The sequence below is a fragment of the Muntiacus reevesi genome, chromosome 9, assembly GCF_963930625.1.
Source record: "Muntiacus reevesi chromosome 9, mMunRee1.1, whole genome shotgun sequence".
Taxonomy (NCBI): domain Eukaryota; kingdom Metazoa; phylum Chordata; class Mammalia; order Artiodactyla; family Cervidae; genus Muntiacus; species Muntiacus reevesi.
In genome coordinates this window covers 41250561-41275653 of record NC_089257.1, presented here as the reverse complement: position 1 = coordinate 41275653, position 25093 = coordinate 41250561, and the positions used below count along the sequence as shown (strand labels likewise).

At 37.4% G+C, this 25093-nt stretch overlaps 2 protein-coding genes and 1 pseudogene across 2 annotated transcripts; all 3 read left to right on the top strand.

Annotated features, from left to right (window-relative positions):
* Window positions 1–7808: 7808 nt before the first annotated feature.
* LOC136175195 (olfactory receptor 51G1-like) lies at window positions 7809–8774 on the top strand. The gene has a single exon (XM_065945518.1). The coding sequence runs from the start codon at window positions 7809–7811 to the stop codon at window positions 8772–8774; it is 966 nt and encodes a 321-aa protein (XP_065801590.1).
* Window positions 8775–16558: 7784 nt separating this feature from the next.
* On the top strand, window positions 16559–17503 carry LOC136175787 (olfactory receptor 51A4-like). The gene has a single exon (XM_065946007.1). It carries the CDS (start codon window positions 16559–16561, stop codon window positions 17501–17503), a length of 945 nt encoding a protein of 314 aa, XP_065802079.1.
* A 4612-nt stretch (window positions 17504–22115) lies between these two features.
* Window positions 22116–24808, top strand: LOC136175786 (olfactory receptor 51A4-like; annotated as a pseudogene).
* Window positions 24809–25093: the final 285 nt, after the last annotated feature.

Sequence of the window (25093 nt, the reverse complement as noted above, 5' to 3'; positions counted from 1 at the left end):
ATGTCAATGTATGGCAAGAACCACTATAATATTGTAAAGTAATTAACCTCCAACTAATAAAAATAAATGAAAAAAAAAATAAAATAAAAAAATAAAAATAAAAGACACTTGCTCCTTGGAAGCAAAGCTATGACCAACCTAGACAGTATATTAAAAAGCAGAGACATTACTTTGTCAACAAAGGTCTGTCTAGTCAAAGCTATGGTTTCTCCAGTAGTCATGTATGGATGTGAGGGCTGATCTATAAGAAAGCTGAGTGCTGAGGAATTGATGCTTTTGAACTGTGATGTTGGAGAAGACTCTTGAGAGTTGCTTGGACTGCAAGGAGATCAAACCAGTCCATTCTAATGGAAATCAATCCTAAATATTCATTGGAAAGGCAGATATTGAAGCTGAAACTCCAATCCTTGGGCCACCTGATGCAAACTGACTCACTTGAAAAGACCCTGATGCTGGGAAAGATTGAGGCAGGAGGAGAAGGGGACGACTGAGGATGAGATGGTTCGATGACATTGCCGGTTCAATGGACATAGTCTGAGAAGGCTCTGGGAGTGGTGATAAACAGGGAAGCCTGGCATGCTGCAGTCCATGGGGTCACAAAGAGTCGGATGCGGCTGAGGAACTGAACTGAACTGAACACCAAATTAGTTTGGTTGACTAAACACTCTTTCAGAGGCTCAGCTGGCTTTAAAATCTGATTGAAAGTGATTAGTCAATAAAAGAGAATGCTGATTATTCTTTCACTAGAATGCTGAAAATTATCTTTCATTTTAAATTGAATATCAGATATGTCTTAAAATTTTCTTAATTCTTAGTTATTCTAAATGTATATGTAAAAAGAAAATAGGCTGGAAGAAGTGCCTGGATGTAGTCATGAATTATATTTGTACCACAACTATCCCAAGAACATTGTGAACACATTCCTAATTTCACAAGAGCAGTTTTTTTTTACCACACTATTGTCCTGACAAATATGAACTTATATCTACATTTTTAAAAATGTATATCTAACGTTGAGCTCCTTAACTGAACTCAAAATAACCTTTTCAATAGGACAACATGTTTTATAGAATAAGGTGTGAACCCAATACATGTTCAAAATCTTTGAGCCATGAATTGGAATAACATTATTTAAACAGCTTATATAACTGATTGATTTTTAGAGTGACTTTAAAGTCATGGTGGCATAAGGCATCTCTTATTTGTCCTCCCTCCAGCAACAACAACAAAACTTAACTGTCCATCCATGAACAGCAACATGCTTCTGTGGAAATAGTGCCTCATTTCAAGGAACCTAGGAGGGTCACACACAGCCATGCATCTGTAATAGGCAGACAGACCTTGCTACTGGGTGTGGTCTCCAAGAGAGCTATGAACTAGTTCCAGGCTCTCTGGGCCTTGATCCTTTAGCACTTGGGAAACACTGATTGAGGTAGACACGCCATGAGTGAGAGAGCTTTGTGGAAGTCCAGATTTCCAGAAAAGTTCCAGCATGCTATTGGAGCCAAAAATATATGAGTTTCAATGCCCTGGAGTGTGTGAGAAGTACAGTTAGACTTCGTACCAGTCACCCCTTCCTAAGACAGCTAAGTTTCGAGCGGAGTGAGACCTTTCCAGTCCCTTGACTCCCCAGCAGGGGAAAGGGAGCACGGTTGAGTGAACACCCGGCTTCCCCAGCTCTGCGGGAAACTACAAAAGAGACTTATTTCTCCTGTAGCATCCAGAGGACCAAACCATAAGCTCATGACTGAAAAGAGGAAAGATATCAGAACAAGGGCAGATAAAATTATCAGCGGTTAGAAAGGGCTGTGGTCCCTGATGACTATGTGGTGAACTCCATCAGGAAGTCTGTCTACGAGCTAATGGGAAAGTATCACCTGATCTTCCCAACTGGCAAAAAAAAAAAGTTAAAAAGAAAAATCAAGAGGTGGGAGTACAGGTTAAAACACTTTTGCACAGCAAAATAAACAATCAACAAAATGAAAAGGCAGACTATATAGTGGAAGAATATATTTGTAACACATGTATCTAATAACTGGTAATCTCCAAAATGTATAAAGAATGTACAAACAATAATAAAAATAAAAGAATCAACCTGATTAAAAGATGAACAGTGGAACTAAACAAATATTTCTCCCAGAAAATATGCAAATGGCCAGATGGTACAGGAAAAAATGTTCCACATCACTAAACATCAGAGAAATGCAAATCCAAATTGATTGAGAAACAAAGATAATCACTATACTTTAGGCCCATTTTGGGCAAACTAGAAGCACTCTACCAGTTGTTTTAATAATGATTCTTACTGACAATTGGTTGTGTAAGCTATCCTGTTGAAGTCTTTCCTCCAGTTGTTTAAATCAGGCTGAAAGAAGCTGGTCAATCATAATTAAGAAACCTATAGTTTAAGACTGAAGACTGGGGACGTCCCTGGTGGCTCAGTGGGAAAGAATTCAGCAGCTAGTGTAAGGGACACAGACTCAATCCCTGATCTGGGAAGATGCCACATGCCCTGGAGCCACTAAGCCTGTGTGCTGCCACTGCTGAGCCTGTGCTTCAGAGTCCGGAAGCGACAACTACTGAGACCACATGCTGCAACTACTCAAGTCCCAGTGCCTAGAGCTCATGCCCCACAGCAAGAGAAGCTACTGCCATGAGAAGCCCACCCACCCCACCAAGAAAGTAGCCTCCGCTGGCTGCAACTAGAGAAAATTCCATGCAGCAGCAAAGATCCAGCACAGGCAAAAATAAATAAACAAATACTTTTAAAAAAGAATTGTCTCTTTCAGACGTGCACCCCAATGTTCATCATAGCACTGTTTATAAGAGCCAGGACATGGAAGCAACATAGATGCCCATCAGCAGATGAATGGATAAGGAAGCTGTGGTACATATACACCATGGAATATTACTCAGCCATTAAAAGGAATTCATTTCAATCAGTTCTAATGAGATGGATGAAACTGGAGCCCATTATACAGAGTGAAGTAAGTAGAAAGATAAAGACCAATACAGTATACTAACGCACATATATGGAATTTAGAAAGATGGTAAAGATAACCCTATATGCAAAACAGAAAAAGAGACACAGATGTACAGAACAGACTTTTGGACTCTGTTGGAGAAGGCGTGGGATATACTGAGAGAACAGCATCAAAACATGTATATTATCAAGTGTGAAACAGATCATCAGCCCACGTTGGATGCATGAGACAAGTGCTCAGGGCTGGTGCACTGGGAAGACCCAGAGGGATGGAATGGGGAGGGAGGTGGGGGGGTGGGGATAGGGATGGGGAATACATGTAAATCCATGGCTGATTCATGTCAGTGTATGGAAAAACCACTACAATATTGTAAAGTAATTAGCCTCCAACTAATAAAAATAAATGGAAAAAAATAAAAAAATAAAACCAGCTTGAAAAATAAAAAGAAGTCGATGTGGGCAGATCTTTAAAAAAAAAGTTAAAAAAAGACTGAAAACTGTTATTTAATATTATACAACAACTTAAATGGAATGTCTTAGTCAGGCGTGTTTAACTGTGACTCCATGGACTGTACCAGCCATGTTCCTCTGTCCATGGGATTCTCCAGGCAAGAACACTGGAATGGGTTGCCATGCCCTTCTCCAGGGGATTTTCCTAACCCAGGGATTGAACCTTGGTCTCCTGCATTGCCGGTGGATGCTTTACCATCTGAGTCACCAGGGAAGACCAGATACGTGTACATATATAACAAAATCACTTTCCTATACACCTAAAATAACACAGCATTGTTAAATAAACTGTACTGCAATATAAAATAAAAAACAATGTCAATAAGACTGAAGGCTGGTAATGACTATCCTTTTCCCTACATGCAAACTAAATTAAACTAGCAGTTGACTCTAAAATAAGTGAGAATACCTAATAGTATCAGGGTCTGTGTTTAAAAAAAAAGAGAGAGAGAAGAGGTTCCTCATTTTAGATGAGGAGATAATCTCTCTAGACATTAAGTCATTATGTGGTTGCTGGATATAAAGTATCAGAGATAAGGTTAGGATCAATTATGTCTTCTATCTGAATCTGAATCAAAAGGTTATCTTGTGTAACACTGCTCTTCAACCTGAGTTAGTGCTTTCTTACACAATTTCAGAAAATGAAATCTGTTAGTATAAACATCCTTTTGAATAATCCCTTGCCTACATACAAGATTGGTGTTTCTCAGCCTCTCACAGCCTCCATCTATAGCCACATGCTTAGAAAATTCTTCAGGGAATTTTCAACCTCAGCTGAGGCCCCTAGGGAGAAGCTGCTGGTCTCTTTAAAAGAACCCTGAGTTTCAAGCTGGAAATCTTCTTGTAGTTGGGCTACCATTTTTCCTGTGTTCTGACTGGAATTAAGGCACCCCACCCACTTTTCTCTCCAGCTGTTTCTGCTGAGGTATGTAATGCAAAAAAAAAAAAAAAATTACTGGGACACATACAATCAGACACTGAACTCTCAAACTTGGTTGCTTCTGAATCCCCACATCAAATTGGTCAAAGAAGTTTTGAGAAGCAGATGGCCTGGGGATAGTCAGTCCTCACTTTGTCATTGTCTGTGACCCTGTAAAAGTCATCTTCATCATCCATTTTAATTCTTGCTGCCTCTTGTCTCTTTTCTCCTCATTAGGAGTGTTTTTAATAGTTCCTTTACCTTTAAAGTTAAAATTGCAATCTCTACTTTGCTTACCTAAAAACTGGGTTATGTTAATTAAATATTACAATGAATTTGATCTTGCTCTGTAACACTAATATTTAGTGTAACACTTACACTAATATGAGATCATAATTGTCCTTGGGAGTAATTTGCAGACTGTCACCAACACAGATGTTGATCATTGTAAATACCATTGTGTACAATTATATGAAGAATAAGAGAAAGAGGGAGTCAGATGTCATTGAAATCTGGTTACCCCATCTCTTCTCTATTTCTGCTGCAGACTCTAGGATGACATCCCTTTATACCAATAAATTAGAGCTGAAGGGATGTTCAAGGATGTATGATGTTGTTTGTGTTAGCTGACACTTCTCTGATCCATTAATCTGGAGATAATAATTGGTGTGAGAAACTGTATATGAAACTTTTCATTAAGCAGGCAGAATGAAACTCCTCTGTCTGGAGATATAGGATGAAATAGATTGTTTCTACCTCTTCTATTTCTCAAACTCTGAAATCTCTCAATGTGGAATGGATGGAAACCAACTTGACTGAGTCTGCTGGCTGAAAAGTCACATATATATTTAAACTCTTATTTCTATCTCCACTTAACATATGGAAAAATTTCCCTTCTTTATTATCATTCATTTTTAAGGTTTTGTTGAAACTTTTTTCCTTCCATCACTGTTCTCAGTGTTGGAGTCAGATTGCATTGTTGTCTGTGCCTCCAACAGCATGCTATTCAAATCTTAGGATATTCCCTTCTTCCTTCATAACCCATCGTCTCTCCAAGTCTCCACTTTTCTCCTGCATTTCTCTTGTTTACTAGAAGTGTCTCTTTATATCTTTTTGTTTGTTTCTTCTTTGGGATAATAAAACAACATTAACATCAGAATTATATTAATTATTACATTATTATCTGTTTACTGCTTGTTTTCAAGTTTGAATGGCAAAATCTTGGCCTGGACATCTTGTCTTTCTTTATTCTCAGCCATTCAATGCTTATTCACTTTATTGATCAATAAAAGAAGCTTTTTAGAAAGAGTACCCTCAACTTTCCATCTCTTTTCCTTAAAATATCCTACCTTCACCTATCATGTAGATTTTCTCCTGGAGGAAAATTACAAGTAACATACACGTCTTCCATATCCCTCCCCATTCACTGATAGTGTAAGCCTGTACAGTCTTTCTCCAATATATGGAAATATTCTCTGAGAAATCAATAATGAACTCACCATCATAAGTGAAATGCCTTTTAAAAATCCCACGTCTTACACCATCTCTTTTTCTTAGTCAACAGTAGTGACTTGACTTCAGTCACATTATACACTACTATTTTTACCTGATCTCTTTTCTCCCATCTCTGTCTCTTTTCTAGTTCTAATTTTATATTCTACTCTCATTTAAAATAGTCTCCATTATTATGAACAGAGCCTTGTCTTTTCTTTCACACTTCATCTCCTAGCAATTTTCTCCATATTCTTGGGAGATATCCTATCACTCAAGCCTCCAATCAAACCAGAGATAATTACCTATGATACTCTCTAGGCAGTCTCCCCAAGAATTTCTTTTTAAGCTGACATTCAGCATATACGAACTGAACTTAGTCCCAAGAACACATTTCTTCTCATCTGGTATGTGCATAGTTGAAATGGTTGCCCATACATATATCTTGGTATAGTTTTGTTTTGAGTTTTGATTTTTTTTAAGTTATCTGACTTTTGTAAGACCTAAAGTACTATGTAGTAGTAGGACTACTCCTACTACTGTAGCAGGAAACATGATGTAAGACAATAATGGAGACTGGAAAACACTGTCAGAGTTTGAATTCCATCTTCAGCCCTTACTTGTTCTGTAACTTTATCCCATCACTATACCTCTCAGGGCCATGGTTTTCTCACCTGTAATGTTCTGCTTAGAATAACATCTATCTATTGATAATATGATCATTGTGGGAGTTGAATGGCATAATAAACACTATGCACTTAGGAAGGTGACAGAAAGATAATATATTGAACATTAGCTATTTAAAGCTCTTTATGCATGTGATAAGCTTTTTATGTATGTAGTATATAGTCACACTACATTAACCCATTAGAGCCCATTAGAGTGTGGCTTGAAATAAACATAAGTGAATAAAAGTTTAGAAGGCAGAGGTAAAGGAGAGTGTGGTTTCAGGTATTATAGGACAGACCTATACCTCTGTGTCATATTATCCAAACCCCAGAGGCACAGCTCACTCTGAGAGCCTTAAGACTTACTTCCCTTAGGCTAGAGATTAGAGGCTTTTTGTGACCATTTCAGGTTTTTCTTTGTTATCACTGTTTTAGAGCTAATGTTTCCCACCTAGATATCTCCATCTCTACATCTAGCCTCAGTTTAACCACCATGATGACAGAAACACATATCTCTCCTAATATCTCTCAGAACTAAACCCTAAAGCACCCTGTCCTAGAAGTATTTGTTTTTTGAAGACTGCCTTTTCAGATATTTCTCAGTTCCAGACGTCAGATTTGCACATCGACATTTGCCTCTTCAGCCATCAGAGACTTTTATGTAAATTCAAGAAAGGCATCGCTCTGGTAACAAGATACAAGCTTAAGCATCCAACAAATATTTACTCAATGCTGCATTCACTTGCAGGCCAGTACTGTGGAATGAAAGACTATCCCCAGCCGGATTATAAATATGTTTGAAGGCTCTTGATATGCAGCTGATTTTAGAAGATAATTATGCAGAATGGTGTGTATAATACCAGTTCCACATATAGATGGTGCAGCTTTAAATGCTTTGCTGATTGAATTGGAGATTTTTTTTTTTTCAGGGAGGAACATATGGAGAAGGTGCCATCTGAGGTGACCTCATTAAACTACTGAGAGTCCAGTACAGATATACATATCACCATAAACCTAAATCACACAGCATCCGTGAGCTATAGAAATCACCTATGACAATCACCTTCCTAGACCCTCCAGAAAAGGCTAATAGATCAGGGGCACCAATTCTTTGACCATCATCTGCAGATCCTTCCTGGCTCACTGACCTGAAGACAGGTGAGTGAGCATTCAGCACTGTCATTCTCCAGAAATCCCGTTCTATATTGCAGGTTGGTGAATTCAAGGTTATAAAGTCATGAGAATCCTTTATAATGACAGCCTCCAGAAAGCCACTTTCTTCCTGACGGGCTTCCAAGGTCTGGAAGATCTCCACGGCTGGATCTCTATTCCCTTCTGCTTCATCTATTTGACAGTTATCACAGGCAACCTTACCATCGTCCATGTCATCCGTACGGATGTCACCCTCCATGAACCCATGTACTATTTCTTGGCCATGCTGGCCCTCACAGACCTGGGCCTCTGCCTTTCTACACTGCCCACGGTCATGGGCATCTTCTGGTTTGATGCCAGAGAAATTGGTATCCCTGCCTGCTTCACTCAGCTCTTCTTCATCCATACTTTGTCCCTAGTGGAGTCTTCAGTCCTGTTATCCTTGTCCATTGACCGCTATGTGGCCATCTGCCACCCGCTGCGTTATTCCACAGTCTTGACACCTGCACGGATCATCAGGATGGGGCTGAGTTCAGTGTTCAGAAGTGCGCTGCTCATCCTCCCCCTGCCGTTCCTCCTTATGCGCTTCCGGTACTGCCACTCGCATGTGCTGGCCCACGCCTATTGTCTGCACCTAGAGATCATGAAGCTGGCCTGTTCCAGCATCATCGTCAATCACATCTATGGGCTCTTTGTCGTGGCCTGCACTGTTGGTGTGGACTCACAGCTCATCTTCCTCTCGTATGCCCTTATCCTCCGCACCGTCTTAAGCATCGCCTCCCGCCATGAGCGACTGCGGGCCCTCAACACCTGTGTCTCCCATAGCTGCGCTGTGCTCCTCTTCTACATCCCCATGATTGGCTTGTCTCTTGTGCACCGCTTTGGTGAGCATCTGCCCCGCACTGTCCACCTCCTCATGTCATATGTGTATCTGCTGGTCCCACCACTCATGAACCCCATTGTCTACAGCATCAAGACCAAGCAAATCCGCCAACACATTGTTAACAAGTTTGAGTTTATAAAATCACTCAGGGGTTTTCAGCAGGATTAGTTTAGAGAAAGAGAAGTTTGGGGGCATAAAGCCCATAGGTATTTTTGATTTCAGCTGTCCCTGTTGCTCAGACCATAAAGGATCTGCCCGCAATGCAGGAGACCTGAATTTGATACCTGGGTCAGGAAGATCCCCTGGAGAAGAGAATGAAAATCCACTCCAGTATTCTTGCCTGAAGTATCCCATGGACCAAAAATCCTGGCAGGCTATAGTCCATAGGGTCACATAGAATTGGGCATGACTGAGGGGCTAACACTATTACTACTAGGGAAAAGTAACAAAGTCCCAATTATCAACAAAAAGGAAATAAATAGGCAATATACCACATGTGTGACCTTGGGAAAATTACTCAATTTCTCTGTTCTTTAGTTTCCTCAATTGCAGAATGAAAATATAAATAATTTTAATACCTTCCTTATAGGAATATTGTGAAGATTCAATGAGATCATTCATGTAACTCCATAACACAGTGCCTGAATTTTTATCAATTTCAACAATTATTGCCTACTATTACTTGGGAAAAAAATCCAAAAGAGTACATACATTTCATCTTTTATCCTCGAGTCAGTGGAATTTGATCAGAGATTTCTATATTTAAATTTGCATTTTCTTTAATTTATTTTTCTTTATCATAATTATTAATTTATTCTTTTGCAACAACCTTGCAGATACTCATACCTATGCCTCAATTAATAATTTTTCATTAGGCTTCTTCCAAGGTACATACTCACAAAATTAAGAAAAGAAGACACTCTAGGAATTTGAATTAAGTTCAGTTAGAAGAACAACAAAACAATAATCATAGTTGAGCCTTTTAGAAGGTAGTTAAGGTTTAGGGTAATCATTCATCACTGAATAACTAGTCAAGGGACTTAATTTCTTTCTTCAGTTATCCTGTTATTACAGAGGTGAAAAGTGAGAGAAACACATGCATATTTTATGTTTCTTGCAAGATGCTTTACTCATATGGATGTCTAGCCTTAAAAAACAACACACACACACTACACACACAGAACTGCAAAAAAGGTTTAATATATATGGATTGAATAAATCAACACATGAAGGAATCAGTGAGTGAATTAATCAAAACAGCTTCATCTTTCTTGATAAGACTATTTCTTAAAGAGATTTTTTCCTTCAGTTTGATTTTTGTCTCTTTCCTGTAATATCGGGAAAGATGTAGGACAATCAACTGCCAGAAAACAGAAAATTCATGGTGATGTATGGCAGAAACCAACACAATATTGTAAAACAATCATCCTCCAATTAAAAAGAGATAATTCAAAAAAAGTCTGTGTATATGAGCTAATGGATCTTAAGATTTCTCTCCAGAGCCAAAAGCATGGAGTCTCCATGACTGGCAGCACATAACCCTTGTCTTTTATTTTAATGGTCGTTCCAGAGAAATTATATGCCTGGACATGAACTTGAGCAAACTCCAGGAGATTGTGAAGGACAGATGAGCCCGGCGTGCTGTAGTCCATGCAGTGTCAGAGTCAGACTCAACTTAATAACTGAGTAACATCAGCAACTTGTCATCCCCATCTTTTCTTTTTCCTGAGCAATTCAATGACGTTATACATTTTTAAGTACGACTGTCACTTTTGTGAACCCATGTGTCAATTATTGACTCTATTGGCATTCCTGGAATTAGGTTTGGCCTTTTCTACTCTCCTTAGTGCCCTGGGTATTATGGTTAATCTCTGTTATGTTGTTACAGATGCCCACCTCACTCAGCAGTTCTTCATTTATGGTTTCTCCTTCTGGAAGTCTTCAGTCCTCACCGCAACCTTAGCCCCTGGATGTCATTTCTCATTCACTGAGATGGACCTCTTTGTTTATTGTTTCCAGAGTCCAATAGGTAGACTCTGGGCCAGGAACCTGACTCTCATCCCCTCCCTGCCCTTCTTCCTAAGATGCTGTATGCACCAGGATAACACAAACCTGACCTGTTCAGGTATAACTGTCACCTACATTTATGGCCTAAAGGCACTGGCTTCAGGTTTAAGCATGGATACTGTCCACTTCTCACCTCCTACAGCCTCATCTTGCATATGTGGTCAGCATGACAGGGCCTCAGTGATCACTCTCGGTGTTGCACATTCTATGCTTTAGACAAGTCTATAGTGACGTGTGTCTGTTATTGTTGTATCATACAAAGTATTTTCACTGTTCTACAATTCCCCTGTACTCTGCCTGTTCACCTCTCTCCCCAGACCCATCCTCTGGAAACCACTGAGCTTTTACTGTCTCCGTAGCTTTGCCTTATCTGGAATATCATATATTTGGAATTATATGGAATGTAACCTTTCCAGATTGACTTCTTTCACTTAGTACCTAGGTCTACTCTCTAGCGTAAATTAATTTTTGATAAAGCTCAAGACTTTTTCTATTTGTCTATACATTATTCCATTTCTTGAAATGGACCTTCCTTTCCCTTTTGAATTATGTCGCTGTCATAAATCACATGATACTAAATGTATGTGTCAGTATCTGAGCTGTTTTGTTCCAATACTTTGTCTAATTCTCATATTAATATCACACTGCTTAATAAATGCAGCTTAAGAGTTAGTCATGAAATGTAGTGCTTAATTCATCCATTTTTTTATTTTGCATGTCCTCCTTGTGATTTTATATAAAATTTATAATCAGCTTGTCAGTTTTCCCAATAAAATCTACTAGAATTGGATTAGAATTTTACTAAATCAACATGTCCTTTTTGGAAGAGTTGTCACCTTAACACCATAGAGTTTTCCAAAAAATATATGTCTACTATTTAGATCTTCTGGAAATTTCTGCATTATTGTGGCTTTCACTTTAAAATCTTGGAAGTATTTTATTACATTTATTTTTATATATTTAATGTTTTGAAGTCTATTGTACCTGATTTTTTAAATTTTGATTTCAGACTTTTTCATTTAGACAGAATTTCAGCTTTGTATATGGTTTTTATATCAGGCCAACTTTTCTAATTTTACTTATGTTTAATGTTTATATATTTTATGTTTACCTTTTAATCATTTGTAAACAGATATTTTTGCTTTATCCTTTAAAACTGTTATAATTTCATTTCTTCTTTAAACATTTCATATAATTTTGGACAAAAGTACTGAGGCATGTTTGACATTTCTTATATCAGTGGGTAAATGTTCAATATTTTTTTCATTAAAATAATGTTAGCTTTTAAATTTTTTAATTGTTTAAATAATCTGATCTATTTATCTATTGGCTCCACTGGGTCTTCATTACTGTGTGGTCTTCTCTTTAGTGTGGCGAGCACGGGCCCCCTCTAGTTGCAGTGTGTGGGCTTCTCATTGAGGTGGCTTCCCTTGGAGCTGAGCCCAGGCTCCAGGGGACGTGGGCGTCAGTAGTTGTGATTCCTGGACTCTAGAGCACAGGTTCAGTAGTTGTGGCATGAGGCTTAGCTGCTCTGTGGCTGTGGGAGCTCCTTGGGCCAGGGATTGAACTTATGTCTCCTGCATTGGCAGGTGGATTCTTTATCACTGAGCCACCTGGGAAGCGCAGCTTTTCTGTTTTTATATGTCTTTTTAAAATTAAAGTACTTCTCTTCTAATTTACTCAATTTTTGTAATTAAAAATATTTTTATTTTATTTAATGAGATAATCATATGATTTTTATCCCTTTTGTCTGTTAGAATAAGGCACATTCATAATTTATTTGAAGTAGTGTCTTGGGATAATATGTATTTTACCATGATATATTTTCTTTTTTATAGGTCACTATATACTATTTTCTGTTTCTTAAATGTAGAATATATGTTCATAGCCATATTAGCCATTAATTACTTTCTCTTATATCTGTTTTGTTTAGATGTCACTCATGAAGCCAGTTAGAAATTGGTCTATTTTCTGAAAGAACAAGAACAATATTGATATTATTTCTTTCTTGAATGCATGCACGGAATTCATATGAAACCCTCTTCACGTTAAGTTTTCTTTGAAACCTTTTTATTTAAAGTATTAAAAATTTTTGACATATATGGAGCTGTCCAGATTTTCTCTTTCTTGTTTGAGTTCTGGACACTAACATTTTTCGAAGGCATTTTCCATTTCCATTAACTGATATACAGTAAAAGTAGTTGTTTATTATATTCATCATATTTATTTAACTTTATATCTGTAAGATCTGTATATTATGTCCCTATTTTCATTATTAATATGCCCTTTGTTTTCTCTCTTGATCAGTTTTCCTAGGTTTTTAAATGGGTTTTCCTTCTTAAACTTTTCAAATTACCAAATTTCTGCTTTGTTGACTTTTTCTATTTTATGATAGATTTCCATTTCATTGACTTCTGATCTTACCTTCCTTTCTCCTTTGGATTTAATATATCATTCATTCTCTTATTATCTTCTTGAAATGGATGCTATAGTTTTGTTTTCAACCTATTCTTCTTTTCTAATAAGTGAACTTCACCTGTATTTTACCATAGAGGTACTGCTTCAGCTGCATCCCATCTATTTGATATGCATGTCTTTATTAACATTTAGCATATAGGACCAAGAAAAGCTTCAACTAATCTGTAATGTTTTGCTTTATCACAAAAAAATTACAGCAAAGTTGTATCCCAAAACATTTATGATATACTGCATAGTATATGTTTGTCATAATATAGTTATATTTTAAGTATGCTTTATATACAAGTAAAATTTTATAATAGTTTATAAATTAAACATGCAAAAATAGATGTCAGTTTGCAAAATAAAAATCCATATGAATAGATGTTACATTTACCAAAATCTGTGCTTTTATTCTATGACAGACATAGCTTTAATAAATGGAAACCATACCAAAGATAAAAAAGATAAAAGTGGTATGTGTTACATGATGCCGGTTTAAAAAACGCAATCCCCTCATTCATTCAAGAAACACTTACAAGTTACCACAAGCCATTCAATGTGCTAATGACTGGACATATCAAAATAGAAAGGACAAACTTCCTAAGTGCCCTATTGTAGGTTAATTATGTCATCATGGGACAAATTGGATCAGTATCCAAAGTCAGATGATAAGCAAATAAATGCAGGCAAACATCATCACAATTATTATACACACACACATACACACACACACACACACACATTAATAACAAGGAACCAAGATTAATCCTTCTATCTCTTTTATAAGAAGGACCCAGAGAACACTCAGAGATAAAGCAAAAATGGAAGCTAGAAAATTCTTGACTACCTTGCCATGAGATATCTTTTCAGGGGATGAAAACAATAGGACATTGGTAAAATAAAATTATTACGACAAAATTTAGAAAGATGGTAACGATAACCCTATATGCAAGACAGAAAAAGAGACACTGATGTATAGAACAGAGTTTTGGATTCTGTGGGAGAAGGCGAGGGTCGGATGATCTGAGAGACAGCACTGAAACATGTACATTATCAAGTGTGGTTCAGATCGCGAGTCCAGGTTGGATGCATGAGACAAGTGTTCAGGGTTGGTGCGCTGGGATGACCCAGAGGGATGGGATGGATAGGGAGGTGGGAGTGGGGCTCAGGATGGGGAACACATGTAAATTCATGGCAGATTCATGTCAATGTATGGCAAAAACCACTACAATATTGTAAAGTAATTAACCTCCAACTAATTTAAATGATTAGGTAAAAATTATTATGGCAAAATTCAGAAAGAACTTATTCCAGAAAATTACGATAAAATTTTTTTGTGCTTCCTCTCTTTGTTCATTTAATATTTACTCTTATCCAAAAACTATGTATTAATGGATGCAAGTATAGATATAATTTCAAGAGCATTTTCCTTAGGAACCTCAAACTACCATTTTATTTCCTTGCAAAAGTACAACAATGATAAGATCACATATTCTGTGCCCAAAAAGATCTTACTGTGCCCAAAATTAACTAGTAGGCAACTTAGGATGCTGAAAATAGTATGGAATTCCAGACAACCATTCAATCCCTAAGTCCAAAATATTGACCTTCCAATTGCTTAATATATGTTTAGTTATCAGGAATCGGACCTCAGCTCCTACCTTAGCTCTAATGTACAACCCTGATATAACCTTGGACAGACTACTTGAACTCCTTGAGAAACATTTTCTTGATCAATAAAATGAAGATAATAATTATAGTTACCATTATTCAAAAGATTCACAGGTTGAAAATCATTATCCAGCAATGAATGAAAATCAATAAATGCAACAAATAGATTGGTAACTGAAATTTTGGCTACTACTATGCATAAAATGTGAGCGAGAAGAGATTGAAGGGCTGATATGTTGAACTTGTGACATATTAAGTATAAAGGATTACCATGCCCTACATAAAGGACAGATTTAGGAAAGGAGAAGATTATATCTGATTTAAACAAGTTGATTTTAAGGGATATTTGGTTAACAGTGTTCAGGAACATTTAGCAGGGTGGATCTAGGGTTCAAGAGCAAAGGCTAGGCTAAAATATATGTCATAGGGTGTCTGTCTTACATCACTTTCCTGAATAATAAGGTTCAGCTCATAGCATCTCTGCTTTGACATTGTCCATGGTAGAGGAGCAATATCTGAGTCAAACACACAACAGAAATATCAAGAGACTTTATTTAAGATTTACCATGTCTCTGTCATACTCGGTTATTAAGGACCTCTCTCCAACAGAAATAAACCCTAGCTCAAAGTCTAGATCCTCATTTACTTCCTTTACTGTGAATCATCTCTGTGGATTTGCTGTCTGCACATGTTTACTGTTAGTTTCAGAATAGATCCAGCTTAGCTGAAATCCACTGGGAACTCAATGCCCCTAGCGCAAGTGACGTGGAAGGAAGAGGCAAACCCTCATATATAAGAAGGAGACTTTGGTAAGAGACAAATGGCTTCTGGGCTTTTATGCTAAAATCCTTCAGCTGCACTCAAGAGTCCTCTGCCAAATAACCCATTCTCTGGTAAGAACTCAGATTACCTTTATATACTTTGTGTTCATTTTACTTCTCTTTGGAAATCAACCATTTAGAACTTTATATAGAGCAGGATACACCTCCAAACATCATATATCTAGGAAAATTGTTCATTTCAGAAGCAATGAAAATGATCTATTCACTTTTTAAGGTATCAGTCTTCAACAGAATTCAAATTCTCCTGAATCATGATACCGAGCTCTCCTAAATCACACATTCCAGGCCAAGAGAAACTGAGACGCAATTTTCAGTAATCTATACTAACTGCCCTTTCAAATACATACATGATTTGAAAACCATGGGATTTTTTAAAAGGGTATTTAACCAACAATCTTCAGATAGCAAGGAATAGAACTAAGGGTAGTTTGGTTTGGATAAGACCATATTTCTTTGGGAGTTCCAAGAAGTACATAGAAATTAAGCTGTGAGACTCCTTTGCCTTCATGTAGTGTCATTCTAGAAATCACATATTCTGCCCAGTATTTCATCTAGAATGTGAATGAAATAAATTTTAGAGGATTCTAAATTTATTGACTAAAGTTTACTAATATTTTACAGGGAAAAAGAAACCAAGTTATCATCTGGCTACAAAATATATTTCTGTTTCCCTATTTAGGAAAAACTTGCCCAGATGTAATTTTGTTAATCTGTGATACAGGCAGATTCTATTCTAAAGTGGACACCGCTTCTCACCATATGATAGTCACATAAATGTTTTGTTCTATCAAAACACAGCTAAACAGTCAGAAATCAAGGGTTCTCTTTTTTCAACTAAATTTCCAGATATTCTTTTTTTTTTTTTTTCGACTCAACGCTCTATGTATCATTGCAGAGCCCTCTAATTTCATCATGTCCATTATCAACGTATCACATGCTGAAATCACCACCTTCATCTTGGTTGGGATACCAGGGCTGGAATATGCACACATCTGGATCTCTATTCCAATCTGCAGCATGTATCTTATTGCCCTTCTGGGAAACTGCACCATCCTTTTCATCATTAAGACAGAACCTTCCTTGCATGAGCCCATGTACTATTTCCTTTCCATGTTGTCTTTGTCTGACATGGGCCTATCCTTTTCCTCTCTTCCCACTATGTTGAGGATCTTCTTGTTTAAAGCTTCTGAAATCTCTGCAAATGCCTGCTTTGCTCAGCAATTCTTCATCCATGGATTCACAGCACTGGAATCCTCAGTGCTCCTGGTCATGTCATTCGATCGCTTCCTAGCCATCCACAACCCTCTGAGATACAGCTCCATTCTTACAACTCTCAGAGTTGCCCAAATTGGAATTGTATGCTTTTTTAAGAGCTTCCTCCTGGTTCTTCCCTTTCCCTTCACTTTGAGAATGTTGACATATTGTAAGAAACGCCAACTCTCACATTCCTACTGTCTCCACCAGGATGTCATGAAGCTGGCCTGCTCTGACAACCAGATTGATGTCATCTATGGCTTTTTTGGAGCACTCTGCATTATGGTAGACTTTATGTTCATTGCTATGTCTTACATCCTAATCCTCAAGACTCTGCTTGGAACTGCATCCCGAAAGGAACAGCTCAAGGCCCTCAATACCTGTGTTTCACATATCTGTGCAGTGGTCATCTTCTATCTGCCCATCATCAACCTTGCCATTGTTCATCGCTTTGTCCAGCATGTCTCTCCCCTCTTCAATGTTTGTATGGCAAATGTTCTTTTACTTGTGCCTCCACTGATGAATCCCATCGTGTACTGTGTGAAAACCAGGCAGATTAGAGTAAAAGTTGTAGCAAAATTATGTCAGAAAAAAATATATTAATAAAGTCGTAGATAATAGGCAACATATGGGGTAGTGTCTTGCATAAGAGTTTAGAGATGTGTTTAAGAAAACCTAACATTTGTCACAAATAATCATTAACATATTTTTGTTATTATCATCAGATTTATTTCATTCAAATTGATTACTGTCCATGGGCATAGAATAGGAAATGGTGTGTATTTTGTGGGGGGGTCTCCATCCAAATTAACAATAAAGAGAATAGATGTCTGATGATGTCATCTTTTATAAAAGCACCAGATTTCAATCAAGACAGAACAATGGTAGCTCCTATTCTTTTAACAAAAATGAGCTCCTCATTTTCACGTTCAGTTTATCCATACAATGTTCTTTTGTTTCTAGACACAATCTATATCTTAATTGCATCTCCTCGCTATCTCTTTTAATCATCCTAGTATGTCACCAGGATTTCTTTAGTGAAATACTCCATTAACATTTTTAGTTTTTAAAAGCAGACTTTTTGCTACTTTCTAACTGATTCTCTATTCCAGACAAGAGTGATCTTTTAAAAAAGACAAATTGAATGATGTTATTTTTCTTTTCAATGTAGACTATTACTTCTTTGGGAATAGAATTAAGAAATAAAGTACCTACTATAAGTGATACATGTTCTTTACCCTCTCTAACTCTCCAGTTTTGTCAAATAATGAAATTCTAGTCACAGTGGTCTTCTCAAAATTTGCTGAATTTGCCACTTTTCTGTTTTTTATAAATTTTCACATCTGAACCCTTCCCTTAATATGCTGTTGGCTTCAGTTTTACTCATTTCTATTCAGTATTTAGAAGTTTCAGCTTAACTTCATCATAGCTTACCTTAAGCCTTCAGTTCAAATTTTGGTGCTTTCTTTTTAAGAATATTGCTTCTTATTCTTTATTACTATATTATACTTACTATTTTGATTTGTAATTAAATATATTGCTGTTGTTCATTCGCTAAGTTGTATGTGGAACTTTGCAACCCTACTGACTGCAGCACACCAGGTTCCTCTGTCCTCTGCTTTCTCCTGGAGTTTGTTCAGATTCACCTTCACTGAGTTGGTGATGCTATCTCTCCTCTCATCCTCTGCATCCCCCGTCTGCTTTTGCCTTGTCTTTCCCACCATCAGGAGGGCCCTTCCAATGTGTCAACACTTCACATCAGGTAAATAAATACATTGTTTCTTTGTTTTTTCCTGTTTCCTAAATAGAGTGTACTATCAATGAAAGGAGAAATCATGCCTATTTTTTATGTCTGTCTAATATCTAGGATATTTCTGACACAAAGTAGTTCTCCAATAACTGGTTATTAACAAATAATATTAATTATTATTTTCACATGAAACCATGTTTTAGGGAAATGAAATTATAGAAGAGTTCTTCAATACTCCATTCAGATGGAATATAACTTTCTTAAGTCTATTTCAAAAGTAAACATATCATACAGCTCAAAGATTTTGAAAGTAGAGAAAAATTATATGAGGTCAGGGATAAGTTTACTGTCTTATATTTGATATATAAGATATACATTGTGTGGCAAATCATCCAACTTCCCTTCCTAAATATGACCTAAATCTGTGTAGATTATAGAATAAATGTCTAGCTTTTTTAACTTTCCATTCATTGACCTAAGTCCTCTTCACAAACCACATCAGTTTTTTTTGGATCTCTAATATCTTGTATATGCAAGATATGCTTCAACGTATTTTTAAGTGTTTTTTCTCTTTTGAGTCTAAAAAATAATCTAATTTTTATAAAGCATTCTTTCTGTTTTTGCAGTTGAAGAGATTGAGCCTCTGAGAATTTGACTTAGTGAATTTCCCACAGATAGGAAATTAAAAGATGAGATTCAATCCTTTTCTTTACATCCCAAGATAGAACTTGGAAAATTTAGCTTTCACATTCAGGATTGCATCTGTTTCCATGTTTTCTTCTTATAGGAAATTTTATCTTCAGATCCAAGTGCTAAATATTTCTGTGTCTGAGGTACATAACCATCTCCTTCTGCCTTTTCCATAGCCTCACATCTGTAACCATGGACACTGAGGGCTGTAGCACGACAAAGCACTGGTCATCTCCTTTCAGTTACCGTATTAATGGAAATAAAAAGAAGCTCATGTTTTCCCAGTGTGAAATTAGGCAGCACAAAGTGAAGCCTTCAGCAGTATATGCTAATAAAAGAAAGGAGAGTTAAGTGGAGTGGATGGGCATCTAGTTCTTGTAGGATGTTGTACAGAGATGTCATGTTCAGCACTTTCCAAGAGAGTCTGTCATTCGGGTTTTTCTTTACTAATCTTCTCAGTAAAATAACACAGAAAGGAAAATGAAGTTACAAAAATGTCCACAGAGGTGGTAGGACTTTGTAATCACCATGATTACTTCCACATGTTCCTGAAATACGAACCACAGTTCCCAGCTTTTGTACCTTCTAAAATAATGGTTCACAACTAGCACAGTTTTGCTATGAAGAGACATTTGACAATATCTGGAAGCCTGGGAGATGAGGTGTATTGCTGACATCTACTGAACAACCAGGGATGCTCCTGACCATCCTATAGGATATGCTTTCCCTACAGACTATAGCCCCCTACAAAAATAAGTTATCCAGCCAAAACATCAGTAGTGCCAAGAGACTAGTAATGCTAATCTGAATGTAATAGTCAAACATGAATGATTAACCCCCCATGGTTACTCAGATTGCCTTGAGGAAAAGACTCCCCAGCACCCAGGAATAATCCACTATTTGAGAAATCCCTCAGAAAGGGACCCAGTGAAACACTGGTAGAAGCCTTTGGAAAATCAAAATATTTCACTTAAAATATATTTTAAAAATAATTTTATTGCAAGTGAAAAGCAACAAAATTATATGGGAATGCATGTAATCCTTATCTGGAATCAATAAATATTTTTAAAATTATTATGTTTTCTTTTTCTGTTGTTATTGTTTTGCTTTTCTCTTAGACATTGCCATTTGTGAGAAGTTTATGGAAAAATATCAGAAGGGATGGTACACTGTGTAAAATTAAAGGAACAAAAAAATACCATTATTTCCTAGATGTAGAATGGTGAGAATTAGAGGGAATATACCCTTATGGTATCAGAGTTACATAAATTCATCTCATGAGTGTAATTATCAAAATAGAATGACTATTTTGAATGACTACATTCAAAATAGAATGACTATAGACTATGCTAGTCTATACAGCAGGACGTCATAGTTTACTGGGCCCTTTCTTTGGTATCGTCCCATAGAAATGATCTCATAGAAATACTAGTCAACCTAACTGAACAGAGACAATTTTCATCAATCACATTTACTTGATTATTATCTTTAGACAAAATTAATCACAAGCAAATCCAACATGATGGACAGACTTTCTTCCGTCTACCAAAATCATGTGTTAGGAGACTAAAGCTGTATTTCTCAAAGTGTGGTCCTTGGACCACCATAGAAAGCATCACCTAGGAGTTTGTTAAACATACAGGAACTTATGATCCACTCAAAATACATTGAATCAAGCTATTCATTTTAACAAAATCTTCAGGTGATTGATCTTCACATTAAAGTTTAAGAGGCACTTTGGTAAAGCACTTCTTTATTGACAAAAGTGTTAGAATTTAGTGTGATTGTGAATTAGTTGGGTTTGAAGGCTTACAAGGATTTTAAACAAGAAGTATAGAACCACTGAGAATTCATTTCTCCCTAATTTCCACATTTCTAATTATGTCATAATGTTATGATATTTGAGAAAGTGGATATGACTTATATAGCAAAGACAGGCTGGCTACATTTGATTGCTGGCCTGTGTTTTACTCATAATTGTTCCAAAGAGAATCCCCTGTATCTGCCTACAAGTAAGTAGAGTATAAATCAACACAGCATAAAATGACTAACTCCACCAACTGAATAAATAGCATTGAGTAAGAAACTGAAGAGGCAAGCAGTAAAGTGGGAAAACATATATGCTATACATGACCAACAAAGGGCTTAGCCTATATTTATTTAAACACTTTGGCAAATCAATTAGAGAAAGATAGGTAATCCAATAGAAGATGGACAAAAGGATTCAACAGATGCTTCAAAAAGAGAAATTACAAATGAGCAGTAAACATATTAATAGAGAAGTATAATTTCATGTTAGAAGAAAATTAATATGCAAAATTGACAGTATGATCACTTTCAGAACTTGAGATTCTAAACACCTAGTTAATTCGTCCTGAAATATCTTGGCAGATGAGCCAAGAGCAAGAGTTGATAAATGGTATTGGGTTTTAATGTAGCCTCCAAGATCTTATCATACTTAATGTCCCTAGTCTGAGCCTGTGTTCTAAGCTGTTAGATTCATCTCCCTTGAGTGAACCCCTTCGATTTCCCATGAAGTATGGTGCTATTCATCAGGCACCTCTTGCTTGGAGTCAACCCCAAGGACCCTCTAGGCTTTCTAAGACAGGGCATACAAAGCAGAAAAGGGGAGTCTAAGGTTGCTTCTCAGCTTGTAATATCACATTGATAAAAAATAGTCTCAAAGAAAGTAAGATGTAATTCTACTCATTCGGGATATTAGACATAATCTTCATCCCATTTTCTATCTCTTTGTATTCTCAATAGATATGCTAGATGTTAAAAGCAAAGCAAGAGATGCCCATGGAGATTGAAAATCTTATAGAACAAGCAAGGGGAACTGGAATGTATGTGTTGATAGGGGTATGTGTTCAGAGATGTCTTAGAAATGCCCAGTCAGGATGATATCTGTGAGAAGGGTGAAAGAGAAAATGTTAGTCACTCACTCATGTCCAATTCTCTCCAACTCCATGAACTGTAACCTGCCAGGCTCCTCTGTCCTTGGAATTTTCCAGGCAAGATTACTGAAATGGGTAGCCATTTCCTCCTCCAGGGGATCTTTCACACCCAGGGATCAAACCCAGGTCTGCTACATTGCAGGCAGATTCTTTACTGTCTGAGCCACTGGGGAAGCCTGTATGTCTCAAAAACCACATGATTCATTTTCTTTATGTCTCATAGGTAGATTCATGACCTTAGACAAATTATTATACCTCTCTAAGACCTGTTTTATTAACTATAAATTGAATAAAATAATCATATATAACATGAATGAGAAAATATATATAAACCATTTAGGAGGGTGTCATATTACTATATACCCACTCCAGTGTTCTTGCCTGGTGAATCCTGGGGATGGGGGAGCCTGGTGGGCTGCCGTCTATGGGGTTGCACAGAGTCAGACACAGCTGAAGTGACTTAGCAGCAGCAGCAGCAGCAGCATGTTACTATCTAGGGGCTTCTGGTAGCACAGTGGTAAAGTATCCACCGTCTATGCAGGAGTCACAAGAGACATGAGTTCAATCCAGGGTCAGGAAGATTCCCTGGAGGGGAAAATGGCAACCCACTCCAGTATTTTATGCCAGGAAAATTGCATGGATAGAGGAACCTGGCAGGCTAAAGTCCATGGGATCTTAAAGAGTTGGAAATGACTGACCTTGCACATAGGCATGCATATTATTGTATAAAATTTAAAATAAGAATAAATACATAATAAAATAATTAAATCTATGTGTGCTTATTCTATGCATTTAAATTAAATCTAACAGAGAATGAGATGGTTGGATGGCATCATCGACTCGATGGACATGGGTTTGGGAGGACTCCGGGAGTTGGTGATGGACAGGGAGTCCTGGCGTGCTGCAATTCATGGAGTCGCAAAGAGTCAGACACGACTGAGTGAATGAACTGAACTGAATAGTGACTATCTCTAAAAATAATGCAGTCCTCAAGCAGTAGTGATAAAAAGGGCAGAACGCAAATGGTCACAGTCTATTGACATAAGATAAATTTTAGACATATCTAGCATAGTTGGGCTTCCCTTGTGGCTCAGCTGGTAAAGAATCCGCCTGCAAGCAGGATCAAACCCGGGTTTGATCCTTGGATTGGGACGATCCCCTGGAGAAGAGAATGGCTACCCATTCCAGTCTTCTGGCCTGGAGAATTCCATGGACTGTATAGTCCATGGGGTCGCAGACAGTCAGACATGACTGAGCAACTGTTGTTTTTCACTTTCACAAAGAAGCTATTGTGTGTAAATGGGACTAGATTCTGTACCTTCAGAGAAAAAGAATGGAAATTTTTAGAAAAATTTATCAGCTTGATTCAAGGAAGGAAAACTGAGTAATTAATTATATGAAGCAGAAATTTTAGGCCTACATTTTACAAAAAAAAGGAATATCTTCTTTATTTAGGAAATATCCATCTCCACTGAGGCAAGCACCTGGTTAAGTATCATTTTTATGTGTCACGTCTCCTCTTAATGACACCAACTTTGAAGTTCTTAGATTCTTCCTTATCGGGATCCCTGGAGTGGAGAAGAGTCACATCTGGATATCCATCCCTTTCTCAGCCGTGTACTTCCTTTCTCTCCTGGGTAACTTCACCATCCTTTTCTTTTTTAAGACAGAGCCAAGCCTCCATGACCCTGTATACTATTTCCTTTCCATGCTATCCATCTCTGACCTAGGGTTGTCCCGATCTTCCTTACCCACCACTTTGGGACTGTTCCTGTTTGGTGTCTGTGGAATTCATGCAGCTGCAAGCTTTGCCCAGGAGTTCTTTGTCCATCTATTCACGTCACTGAAGCCTCTGTGCTATTGATAATGGCTTTTGACCAGTATGTGGCTATCCACAACCCTCTTAGACAATGCACAATCTTAACCAGCTCCCAATTCATCACAACAGTGGTCTTGCTGACTTCCAAAAATATTATGTTGATTCTTTCACTGCCCTTTCTTTTGCAAAGGCTGACATACTGTCATCAAAATCTGCTCTTACACTCCTACGGTCTCCACCAGGGTGTCATGAAGCTGGCCTGCTCTGACTACAGAGTCAATGTTTTCTATGAACTCTGTGCTGCCCTTTCTACTATTTTGGATTTGCTGTTTATTACTGTCTCCTACATGATGATCTCAAAGACAATACTGGGCATCGCAACCCCCAGAGAGGCCCTCAGCACCCACATCTCCCATATCTGTGCTGTGCTTATCTTCTATGTGTCCGTGCTGAGTGTGGCCACGCTCCACCAATTTGCCAGCGATGTGTCTCCTATGATCCACATGCTCATGGCTGATGTTTTCCTACTGGTGCCTCTCCTGATGAATCCCGTTCTGTCCTGTCTGAAGACCCATCAAATCCGCAAAAAGGTTATGGGGAAATTTTGTTCAAAAAGAAGTTTATCAAAAACAAAAAAAGAAGAAGTTGATCAATGCAATAAGAAAGGGAATAGATTTATAAGTGGTAAATAAGTAAACTGAATGTGTAGCCAGGGGATAGCATGATCTACAGGAATGGTCTTATGTTCTATGGTCAGAACTCATAGAGTAAACGGCTTTAATACTGAGTATGCATAGTACCCTCAGTGTCCCTGAGATCTTGAGAAAATTCCATTCTTTTTCTCAGATTGAACATCTAAAAATTCAAGCCTTCAATGATGACTGGAAGCCTCTACTTCTTGAATTTTGAAATGCATACCAGCAAAACAAGAGAAGTTACCTATATCAATGCCTATCTTAAAAGAAAAATATATAGTT

Coding starts and splice junctions, on each gene's coding strand:
- LOC136175195 (XM_065945518.1), top strand. CDS start 7,809: ATGAGAATCCTTTATAATGACAGCCTCCAGAAAGCCACTTTCTTCCTG.
- LOC136175787 (XM_065946007.1), top strand. CDS start 16,559: ATGTCCATTATCAACGTATCACATGCTGAAATCACCACCTTCATCTTG.